This window comes from Prionailurus viverrinus, chromosome D1 (assembly GCF_022837055.1).
Source record: "Prionailurus viverrinus isolate Anna chromosome D1, UM_Priviv_1.0, whole genome shotgun sequence".
In the NCBI taxonomy this organism is placed as follows: domain Eukaryota; kingdom Metazoa; phylum Chordata; class Mammalia; order Carnivora; family Felidae; genus Prionailurus; species Prionailurus viverrinus.
The window spans coordinates 60418303-60430808 of NC_062570.1; the positions used below are offsets into that span (position 1 = coordinate 60418303).

General features: G+C 35.7%; 1 protein-coding gene across 1 annotated transcript in view; it reads left to right on the top strand.

Annotated features, from left to right (window-relative positions):
• The window catches only part of RRM1 (ribonucleotide reductase catalytic subunit M1), a 37777-nt gene that overhangs the window by 13317 nt on the left and 11954 nt on the right, over positions 1-12506 (top strand). The window contains exons 5-12 of the mRNA XM_047879312.1: positions 715-774; positions 1653-1692; positions 3075-3237; positions 7209-7350; positions 8682-8765; positions 9920-10081; positions 10691-10770; positions 11433-11634. Coding sequence (XP_047735268.1) covers positions 715-774; positions 1653-1692; positions 3075-3237; positions 7209-7350; positions 8682-8765; positions 9920-10081; positions 10691-10770; positions 11433-11634 — 933 coding nt within the window. The remainder of the gene's footprint in view (positions 1-714; positions 775-1652; positions 1693-3074; positions 3238-7208; positions 7351-8681; positions 8766-9919; positions 10082-10690; positions 10771-11432; positions 11635-12506) is intronic.

The following is a 12506-nucleotide window of genomic DNA, read 5'->3' on the forward strand; positions in this document are numbered from 1 at the left end:
AATAACTCCATTTTTTTCTATCCAAAATGAGTATTTGTACCTAGTTGCTTTTGTTTTCCTCTAAACAGCTTTATAGCAAAGAAAAACTGTAACAATGACCAATTTTGCTATAAATGTCATTGTCATGACACTAGTTTATTTAAAACCTGCTATAAATCTCATTGTCATGACACTAGTTTATTTAAAACCTGGATTTTGAAGAGCCTTAGAATTAATGTAATCCTACCCTCTGTCATTCTTTATTAAACTGTTATGTGCAGTTTAAAATGGGCTAATTTTGAAATAAAAATATGTAGTAGTAAATATGTGGTACTAATACCTTTAAATTAACAGGTAGTCTAAAAACATGTTTAAGGATGATAATGTCTCTTTTATGCTTATGTTCTTTCCTTCTTTAATTACAGATTAACTGTAAATATAATAGGGGAAGTTTGGAAAATCCCATTTATATTTTTACTTATGTACAGCTTACATATACATGTTCTCTTGTAGTCTTTTAATATACATGTTTTTAAACCTAATCAAGATACTCTATATACTGTTTTACTTTCCTAATGTTAGATATAAATTTCTAGTCTGCAACAATACTTAGTGTTCTTCCTTTGTATCCTATGTCAGTTTTAGTATCAGGGCTGAAAGAGATCAGATTTTGTGAAAATCTAATTATCTTAATTATGTTTTTTGTTTGTTTGTTTGTTTTTTAACCCCTATTAGCGCCTGAATTCTGCCATTATCTATGACCGAGATTTCTCTTATAATTACTTTGGATTTAAGGTAAATAATGGGTTTTAAATAAGTGGGAATTCCTCATTAAATCAGCAAACACAGGTTTTTGTTCATGTTTTAATGATACAATTATAAAAGCAATAAGTTTTGGGAGTTGGGATGGACCTGGGGGATTAGGTTAGGATGGCGATGGTTGTTTGAATTCAGGAAAGATAGCTTAATCCATTTGCAGTTTTTGAATTTTACAGGAATTACTTGTGGATTACTTAAAGAGATATGTAAATACTTGGCTAGAATGATTCCGTATTATTCTATTTATGTAACAACTATTTATTGAATCCCTACCATGTACAAAGTGCATTTTAAGGTACTTTTGTGTTGATAAACAGTATTGTGCAATGATTGAGAACATGAATGTCAGGCCATCTGGGTTCAAATCTCTGCTCTCTTATTTAGCTGGTTAATTTTTTTTTTTTTTTTAGCTGGTTACTTAATCTCTCTGTGCTTATTTCCTCACCTTTCGAATGGGGATAATGATAATAAAATTTCAACAATAAATTCTCTTGAGAATTAAATGACTCTTTGTGTGTGTGTATTGCTTACATCAGTGGCTAGCTTTACAACAGCACTTTGCAAGTATTAACCATAATGATGATGATGACGGTAGATACCACGACTTCTGCATTTAACATTTTACACATTAATATAGAGCTGGCTTTTTCTAGAAGTTTTCATGTAGTCTTTTCCAAAACAGATGGCCAACTGATAATGTTCCAGACTGAAGCTAGTAAAAGTATATATGCTATTCTTCTCATTTAAAATAATACAAAAACAGAATATTTCAGTAGATTGCCTTATTGGGAAAGCTGTATTGTGTCTTTAAAAACTGTGCTCTGGAAGTTTTTTGGTTGCTTTGCTTTTTCTAGACTCTGGAGCGGTCCTATTTGTTGAAGATCAATGGAAAAGGTGAGAAATGAATATGTTTGTTATATTTTCTGTTTATCATATTGAATATAGAGCTTTGAGCTATTAGCCTTAACATTTCTATTTGAGCACTAACTTTTTTTTTTAGTTTTTTAAAATTAATTATTTTAAAATTTACATCTTAGTTAGCATATACTACAGCAATGATTTCAGGAGTAGATTCCTAATGCCCCTTACCTGTTTAGCTCATCCTTCCCTCCTGTAACCCCTCCAGCAACTCTTTGTTTGTTCTCTATATTTAAGAGTCTCTTATGTTTTGTCCCCCTCCCTGTTTTTATATTATTTTTGCTTCCCTTCCCTTATGTTCATCTGTTTTGTATCTTAAATTCCTCATATGAGTGAAGTCATAGGATATTTGTCTTTCTCTGATTAATTTTGCTTAGCATAATACCCTCTAGTTCCATCCACATAGTTGCAGATGGCAAGATTTCATCCACCATATATATATACATATATATATACACACACACACACACATACACACCACATATTCTTTATCCATTCATCTGTTGATGGGCATTTGGGCTGTTTCCATACTTTGGCTATTGTCAATAGCACTATAAACATTGGGATGCATGAGCCCCTTCGAAACAGCATACCTGTATCCCTTGGATAAATATCTAGTACTGCAATTGCTGGGTTGTAGGGTAGTTCTTATTTACTTATTTATTTATTATTATTATTTTTTTAATTTAAATTTTTTTTTTTTTTTTTAATTTACACCCAAATTAGTTAGCATACAGTGCAACAATGATTTCAGGAGTAGATTCCTTAGTGCCCCTTACCCATTTAGCCCATCCTCCCCTCCCACACCTCCTCCAGTAACCCTCTGTTCTCCATATTTATGAGTCTCTTCTGGTTTTGTCACCCTCCCTGTTTTTATATTATTTTTGTTTCCCTTCCCTTATGTTCATCTGCTTTGTCTCTTAAAGTCCTCATATGCGTGAAGTCATATGATTTTTGTCTTTCGCTAATTTCACTTAGCATAATACCCTCCAGTTCCATCCATGTAGTTGCAAATGGCAAGGTTTCATTCTTTTTGATTGTCGAGTAATACTCCAGTGTGTGTGTGTGTGTGTGTGTGTGTGTGTGTGTGTGTGTGTGTATATGTATGTGTGTGTATGTATACACTACATTTTCTTTATTCATCCATTGATGGACATTTGGGCTCTTTCCATACTTTGGCTATTGTTGATAGTGAGCACTAACATTTTTAACTTTAGATTTGGTTTATGATTAATTGTTGGTGCTTATTGGTATAAAGTTTTTAAAATTGTCTTTGGTGTTCCTGTTTTGACTCCAGTACATGTCTCAGCCTAGTTTTTCTGACATGTCCCATCATGTGAAACTCCATTTGTTTTTAGTGGCTGAAAGACCACAGCATATGTTGATGAGGGTATCTGTGGGGATTCATGAAGAAGATATTGATGCTGCTATTGAAACATATAATCTTCTTTCTGAGAAGTGGTTTACCCATGCCTCTCCCACTCTCTTCAATGCTGGTACCAACCGCCCACAGCTTTCTAGGTAAGTGTCCTGTATGTTTGCTTTTAATGTTCTGAAATGGTTTTTTTTTTTTTTTTTTTTTTAATTTTTTTTTTTTTTTTTCAACGTTTACTTATTTTTGGGACAGAGAGAGACAGAGCATGAACGGGCGAGGGGCAGAGAGAGAGGGAGACACAGAATCGGAAACAGGCTCCAGGCTCTGAGCCATCAGCCCAGAGCCTGACGCGGGGCTCGAACTCCCGGACCGCGAGATCGTGACCTGGCTGAAGTCGGATGCTTAACCGACTGCGCCACCCAGGCGCCCCTGAAATGGTTTTGATTAGGGAAGTAAACCTTGACCTGAAGAAACAAGGCAGTTAATCACATACAAATTAATGCAAATGAGGGAACAAAGCTGTAGTGATTCACTGATAGTATGATTTTTACATAGGAAATTCAAGAGCATCTACAGATAAATGATCAGAATTAAAAAGAGATTCTGACAAAGCATCTGGATATAAGTTCAGTATTAATGAAGTTTCCTATTTTAGCCCTTAGAAGATTAACTTTTAACGTGTATCATTTATAATACTGGAAGGTACCTAGGAATAGATCTAATAAAAGATGTGTAAGACTTTTAAGGAGAAAATTCTAAAACATAATTGAGGGACATTAAAACAATGGAGAGTGATTTTATATCATAAATGGATTTAATATTATAAAGATGTCAATTTTTCTCAATTTATGGATCCAGTCAAAATGTCAGCATGCTGATTCCAAAATTTATTCAGAAGAGCAAAAGACTAAGAACAATTTAGTGGGCTTTTCAAAGATACCAGGTCCTAATCCCTGGAACCTGTTAATGTTAATTTATAAGGAAAAATGATCTTTGTAAATATGATTAAGAAGGATCTTGACATAGGAGGTTGTCCTGAATTATCCAAGTGGGCCCTAAATCTGATCAGAAGTATATTTATAAGAGAAAGGCTGAGAGGGATAAGATACATACAAAAGAGAGGAGGCAATGTGAAGATAAAGGCAGAAATTGGAGTGATGTGGCTATAAGCAAAGGGGCTACCAGAAGCTGAAAGAGGCAGCGAATATTTCCCCTAGAGCCTCTGGAGGGAGTGTTCTTGATTCTGGCCCAGTGAAACTTATGTTAAACTTCTGGCCTCCAGAACTGTTTCAACCCAGCAAGTTGGTGGTAATTTTTTAGGGCAGCCACAGGAAACTAACATAAATAGCAATAGCAGGTTTTGAAGAAAAAGCCCTACCAGATTTCAAGACTATTCTAATGCTATGGCAATTAAGACAGTGTGGTATTTACCCTGAGATAAGTAAACCACAGGAATGTAACAGAGAGCCCAGAAAGAGATTCAGGCTTATAAGAGAACTTGATGTATAATTGAGGTGTTACTGCATTTCACTGGGGGAAACAGTGCTAGGGAAATTGGTTATCCTATGGGGGAAAATTAGATTTCCCGTTTTCATTCCATATACAGAAATATGTTAAAAAAAAAATCTAAATGTGAAAGTAAAATCTTTTAGAACATTAGAGAAAATAGATATTTTTCTTCCTACTTTTTACTATGAGTTTCAAATATTCAGAAAAGTTTGAAGGAAGGACAGTAAATGTCTATACACTCACCTCTGCCTAGATAAAAAAACTATTACCATTTTATCATATGTATATGTATGTATTTTTTATCTTTAAAATTTTTTTAAATTTTTTGATTTTTTTGAAAGTAAGTTGTAGACATCATGACTCTTAATACTTCATCATGCATCTTAATGGGAGATTATATGTGATCTCAGAATGATGAAAGATTTCTTAAAGTAGGTATACTAGGTAAAACATCATAAAGGAAAAATTGACTACATTAAAATTAAAAACTAATGTGAACCAAAAACAAAATGGAAAAACAAGTTTCAGCCTGACAGAAGATATTGGCAGTGTATGTTAACTATCAAGGGATTACAAGAAAAAGATGGGCTCCTGGGTGGCTCTGTCAGTTAGGTGTCTGACTCTTGATTTCAGCTAGGTCATGATCATGTTTGGTTAGTTTGAGGCCTGCATCAGGCTCTGTGCTGACAGTGTGGAGTCTGCTTGGGATTCTCTGTCTCCCCTTCTCCCTGCCCTTCCCATGCTCATGTGTTCACTTGCTCTCTCTCTCTCTCTCTCCCTCCCTCAAAAATAAATAAGCATTTAAAAAATTTAAAAATCAAAAAATATTTGTTTATTTTTGAGAGAGAAACAGAGAAATTGAGAGTGGGGGAGGGGCAGAGAGAGGGAAACACAGAAACTGAAGCAGGCTCCAGGCTCTGAGCTGTCAGCACAGAGCCTGACGCAGGGCTCGAACCCATGAACCATGAGATCATGACCTGAGCTGAAGTTGGATGCTGAACTGACTGAGTCACCCAGGTACCCCAAACATTAAAAAAATTTTTAAAAAGTTGGGGAAGCACCTGGGCAGCTCAGTCAATTAAGCGTTCGACTTTGGCTCAGGTTATGATCTCATGGTTTGTGGGTTCGAGACCTATTTCAGGCTCTGTGCTGATAGCTCAGAGCCTTGAGCCTGCTTCGGATTCTGTGTCTCCTTCTCACTGCCCCTCCCCTGCTCACACTCTGTCTCTCCTATCTCTGCAAAAATAAACAAACATTAAAAAGAAATAAAAAAAAAGAAAAAGACCTAAAACTAAATAGAAACATGGGCAAAGGATAAAATAATTCACAGAAGAAACTTGACTGGCCAGTAAACATGTGAGGTGATAAATAAACTTTGCTAGTAATTAGGAAAACGAAAGTTAACATAATGAGATATTTCATGCCTATCAGACTGATAAAAATTAAAAGGCTGGTAATACCAAGTGTTGGTAAGAATGTAGAACATAGGGAACTCTCATACATTGCTAAGTGAGTATACTTACCCATCCACTTTGGACGATCTTTAGTATAGTGGAACATAATGCGTATCTTTTGACCTAGCATTTCCTGTTGTGGGTTTATTTTCTACAAAAATCCTTACACCTAAGCCCCAGGAGATATGTTCAAGAATTTCCACAGCAACATTGTGTAGAATAGAAAACAAATTGGAAAATCCAAATGCCCATCCACAGGCAAATGGACAAATGTATTGGCATAGCCATACAGTGGAACAACTTATAGCAAAGAAAGTAAACTAACTAGTGACATGTACCAGTAGGAATGAACAATATTGAGTTAAAGCAAGTTGCAGAAGGATAAATGAAATTTAAAAATGTAGAATGTATATAAATGTTTTTAGAAGGTAGAAATGCATGGAAATGGTACAGGATTGCAATTAGACTATATATGTAGTGTCGGTTTTCTTGATGTAGGTGATAAGTACAAAGTATATGTCATATTATTCTCTGTATCTTTTTGAATGTTGTCATATTTAATGGAAAAAGTCAATGGATAGAATTCATTTGAGTGGATGTATATTCAAGATAGTGAAGGGATCCTTGGTAGAGTAAGTAAAGTTCCTGAGGTAGGGAGCAGGATGAGATCCAAAGCACAAGTTGGAGGGGTTGTCTTCCAAAAGACTGTAAAGCAGCTAACTTTTGGAGGACCTGTCAAAGAATTGACCATTGGATAGATGTTTTTTTATTTCATAAATTTTTCTTGGCTTATTAATAGGTTGGAAAGACCTATTATTGATCTATGCTTAGGAATTTGCAGGAGAAAATGTGTTAAGGCACATCTGCAGTCTGATAAACATATGAGTTAATATTTTTGACTTTATTGTAAGACTTCCTTCTAGGCTTAATATCTGGGATAGGCAGCAAGATATTTTTAAAATAATAGGATATGTTGATATGTCTTGTGTCATATCCAGTAAAAGTTTTTTTAATTTTTTTTCTAAAACAACTAGGAATTTTGTAAACTTCAAATCTTATTTGCCCAACTTACTGTTTTGGGGGTGTATAGTCAGTGTTGTTTCTCTGCTTTGTTTCATTTCCTTGCTGAGTTGTGACTTTTTTTTCCTCTGTAGCTGCTTCCTTCTGAGTATGAAAGATGATAGTATTGAAGGCATTTATGACACTCTAAAGCAGTGTGCATTGATTTCCAAGTCTGCTGGTGGAATTGGTGTCGCTGTGAGTTGTATTCGAGCTACTGGCAGCTACATTGCTGGGGTAAGCTTCTGTTTTATGACTAAGATTGTAGGATAAAAAGATAAGCAGCCAGGCTTATCGTTGAGAGGGCATACGCTGGAGCTTGGGAGACCTGGGTCTCTGTTAAGTGCTAACTGGCTGTGTGACTTGGAGGGAGTCATTTCACTATTTCTAGCTTCTGGTTTAGATTAGATGATCTGTCAGATTTTTTTGGCTCAGATTTTGGAATTTGGATTTGATGCGATAATAATAGCAGCTATCATTTATTGATTGCTTATTATATGCCAAATTTGTTATAAAAGTTTAACTGAGTTACTCATTTAATCCTTGCTACAAGCCATAGGATATGGGTACCATTAGAGACACATGGTAGGAACTTTACTCTTTACAATAACTTTGTGATTAAAGGCAATATCATCTTCATTTTACAAGTGAGGAATCTGAGGCTTAGAAAATTAAATTACTTCCAGAGATCAGTCACTTAATATGTAGTAGAGCCAGGATTCATGTTTTACAAGTTGGGTCTTTATGATGTAAATTTAGCCCTTTGCTAGTTCATTATTCATTGGGAGTCAAGATGAAGATATTGGATAAGAAAGACCTGGATTTAAATCCTGTCTCCTCTACTTAGTAGTAATGCAGCCTAGCATAAGTTATTTTACATCTCTGGGTTTGTTTCCTCACCTGTAATGTGAAGAAAATATCTGACCCTACAGAAGAAAGTTAGGGAGTCCAGAAGGAAACTTCTATTACATAGTGTTTTGGAGCACTTAACACACAATAATAGGGTGAGCCATTGCTCACTTATCTTTCTAGTCTGTTTAAAGGCTTACCTTAGAGTTAGAAGGATTATTTTAAAAATTTGATGAGGTATCTTTTAGGAGTCTTTGTGTTTTCTTATCTTCATTCTAGAATCCATTTATTGTTGAGAATCTCCATATATCTTTATTGTCTTCATTTATCCACTGTGTATAATTCTTACTGTAAGTTGCCTTTTGGGAAAAAGACACTGTAGTTGTGTTTTTATTCTACTCAAAGTATATCTTTATATAATGACCATTATAAGGTATGGAGGTTAAGTTCAGCTACCCTGGTTTCAGATTCTTTTGACTTGTAATTGTAAATTAGAGGTGCAACAAGAACATTAAAACAACAATTAGGGGAAAACAATATTTTGTTTATTTTATATTGGGTATTCTGTTTATAAAGGAGAGATGGAAAGCAGATAAAACTTTATATAGACTGGGAGAGCTATTGTAACATATTCACTGTTGAGCCATTTTGTTCTTTTCCATGCTTACTTAGTCCCACTTTTCTCCTCCAGATGCCTTTATTCTTGGTCTCTCTTTCAGACTAATGGCAATTCCAATGGCCTTGTGCCAATGCTGAGAGTATATAACAACACAGCTCGATATGTGGATCAAGGTGGAAACAAGGTATACTCTGTTACTTGGAGTCTTGGAAATTAGGACTAAAAATCTTTAACCATGAATGCTTAGAATAAGGTGATTTAGCGTGTATATTTGTAATTACTTTGCTTTTTTTTTACTTTCAAAATCAGTTTAATGAGGTATAATTTACTTCAAAAATGCACACACTTTAAGTGTACAGTTTGATGTGTTTTGACAAACGTGTATACTTATGTAATCACTATACCAATCAAGATATAGAACATTTCCATTACTCCAGAATGTTTCCTCAAGCACCTTTGATTAATCACCCCATCACTCCCACCCATACATACTTTACCTTTGGCTCCAGGCAGCAAATGATCTAGTCAGCTTTGTATTATTTTTATTTTATTTTTTAAGTGGGCTCCACACTCAGTGTGAGGCTTGAACTCATGACCCTGAAATCAAGAGTAGCATGCTCTACTGAGTGAGCCAGCCAGGTGCCCCCAGTCAACTTTTTTTATATGACAGTTTATTGGCAAAGAATTTCTAAAATTGTAACTTATATTGATACCTAATCTTGCAAAGGAGTTGTAATAGTCTTGTAGGGTTTTTTTTGTTGTTTAACAAAAACAAAACTCTGCCTGTTTCACAGAGGGAGAAGTAGAATTGAGAGAATTGGATTGTTTGCCCAGTGTTGTCAGCAGGATAGTTTGCCACTTGAGGCTGCCTCTTACATATATGTAGACACACTAATCACCTGGTAGTTGATGAATTTCCTTTGATGGACTTTAAAAACAATCTGTGGAGATCTTGATATAAGACATCACTTACTTGATCTTTGGTAAGAGCACAATTTATAATTGTCAGAATTAAAGTGATTTTCTTTGGGGTTTGCATACGTGTCATATAAAGTAGCTGGATGACAACTGAAGGAAGCTCCATCTGTAGTTCACTGGGTCACTCTGGACAAGTTATTTCATCTTTCTTGTTCTTTCTTATCAGTTGCTCTTTTTCACTCCTAGAATTGTAAGAAAAATACTAGTACTTATATTTATAGTACTTTTACTTGTATTATGTCATTTAATTCCTTACTTGTAATGAAGATCAAAGGAGATATTATAAAAGTGCCTTGGAAAATATGAAGTTTCTTTGTTTCATTCTGATTTTGAAAAGAATGATGATGTATTTGCCTTTAGCGACCTGGGGCATTTGCTATTTATCTGGAGCCTTGGCATTTAGACATTTTTGAGTTCCTTGATTTAAAGAAGAACACAGGAAAGGAAGAACAGCGTGCCAGAGACCTTTTCTTTGCCCTTTGGATTCCTGATCTCTTCATGAAACGAGTGGAGACTAATCAGGTGAGAAATAGGTACCTGTTGGTAAGAACAACTTTATTCATATCAGTTTTCTTTTTTGTCATCTTAAATCATGCTTAGGAAGAGCCCACCTGCATGTTATGCTATGGAAGAATTTTAAGCAAGTTAAGAGATGCCATTCCTACCTTCTTGGATTTTTGTCTTCTTTAAAAAAATTTTTTTTAATGTTTATTTATTTTTGAAGGAGAGAGAGGGTGTGAGTAGGGGAAGGGTAGAGGAGGGGCAGAGAGAAAGGGAGCCACGGAATCTGAAGCAGGCACCAGGCTCTGAGCTGTCAGTACAGAGCCTGATGTAGGACTCAAATTCACGAGCTGTGAGGTCATGACCTGAGCCGAAGTCGGCTTTAACCGACTGAGCCACCCAGGTACCCCTTGGATTTTTATTTTCTAAAGTAGATGCTATCGGACCTAAATGCTTAAAAGATCATGTATAAACAGGTAGAATTAGATGTTTGAGCCCGAGTCCAAAATGATCATTTCTGTAGCAGATTTCCAAGAGAGTCTATAGAAGTCACCCTGTCCCTTGCAGTGTTCCTAATGGACTATGTGTGGTTGGTTATTTGAAGTTTCGTATGGGTTCTTCCCTTTGTAGGACTGGTCTTTGATGTGTCCAAATGAATGTCCTGGTCTGGATGAGGTTTGGGGAGAGGAATTTGAGAAGCTATATGAAAGGTATGGGGAAAATATGAAAGTAATCATTTTTAACCGTATGTTTCTTTTATTTGGGGAATCCAAGTGTCAAAATATCATCAATCATTAGCTAGTTTCTAGGAATCTTCAGAAGCATCCAGTAGAGAATGTGATTAATAATATATTTTGGTCAGATTTGCTATCTGAATCTTCACCAAAATTGAATTTCTATCTTCTTTCTTAAAACTTGGGAGTTATAAAGAGGTTTTTAACTGATCCTTATAAAAATTAAGACAGTATTATTTTTGTCAGTACATTTGACAAAAAAAGAAAAAAAAAGTTATGCTTTATATTGCACCCAGGAATCAAGAACAGTTAGGACACATGTCAAGAGTTTATTAAATAATAGTACAATAGTAGGAGATTTGACCACTTGAGGTGTTTATTCCTTTTCCTTATGAAGGGTTTTGTTGATTTAGTGGAATTGGGGTATATTCAAATAGGTCCAGAGCCGTCTGATTTTCCTCTGTGGCTTTAGCTACAGTAAAATAAAGATCATATTCCTTCCCCCCACCCCCACCCTTTTAGCAAAACATAGTAAACAATTTAAGAGTTTTTGTAATTTTATATTTTAGTGTCTTCAAGTTGTCTGCAATAAAGATTTTCTTAAGGAATATTAAAATAATATTAGCTTTGCCTTTCAGTTATGAGAAACAGGGTCGTGTCCGCAAAGTTGTAAAAGCTCAGCAGCTTTGGTATGCCATCATTGAGTCTCAGACAGAGACAGGTACCCCGTACATGCTCTACAAAGATTCCTGTAATCGGAAGAGCAACCAGCAGAACCTGGGAACGATCAAATGCAGCAACCTGTGCACAGAAATAGTAGAGTATACCAGCAAAGATGAGGTAGGTAGAAAAACTTCTGCCCAGAGTACTGAGAGAAGAATCTTAGGCAGTTATTGTTTGTGCATCCCTCACTTGATTTCACTTGAGGTGGGGGAAGGGAGTTTTTGTAGTTTGTTGTAAATAGAAGGGCACTAAAGTAGAGATTGTAAGGGAACAGGTGTGATCTGTGCCCTCAAATATCTTACAGTCTAAGCCATGTAGAAAAGATTTAATCACCTTTTTATTACACACGCATTGTTGTAATAATCTTTACTCAGTGTTCAGTCATGTTGGTTTAGGACAAACACAAAAATGTGTCAGGATGTTCATTCAGTTTAAAGTATGTAATAAGCAGGTGGAGAGTCTTTTCAGTGAATGGTGAGACAAAATTCTAATCTCAGATCTTTAAGGCAATTCACAGAAGAGGTAAGATAGAAATGGGACATAGATTTGGTTTCTTAAAAAAGAAGTTTATGGACAGGCTTTCCATTTGGGAAGAATAGCCTGTCAGATCAGAGACAGGAATAGGTTTTATGCAGTGTGTATCAAATAAGTTTGTTCTGATGGAACAAATACATTATGGTTTGGTATATGGAGAGATGGCTATAGCTGAGCGAGGGGAGATAGTAGGTGAAAGCTGGCATGTCGCAGAGGTAGGAAGCCCTTGTAGGTTCCTGGAAGGAAAATAGCATCAAAATGCTAGGATGAGAAGGATGGTTCTTGTTTCTGGTGATAGAGTGTTTTGGTGTGAGAAGAGGTTGGAGGTTAGCCTAAGGAGATTGTTGTAGTGGTTGAATGACAGGCTGCTTGGATGTTGGATATAAACTATGGAAAGGAGGAGGAAGCCTCCTTCCCTAGCCCCTGGCAACTTCTACTAATCTGTTTCCTACCTC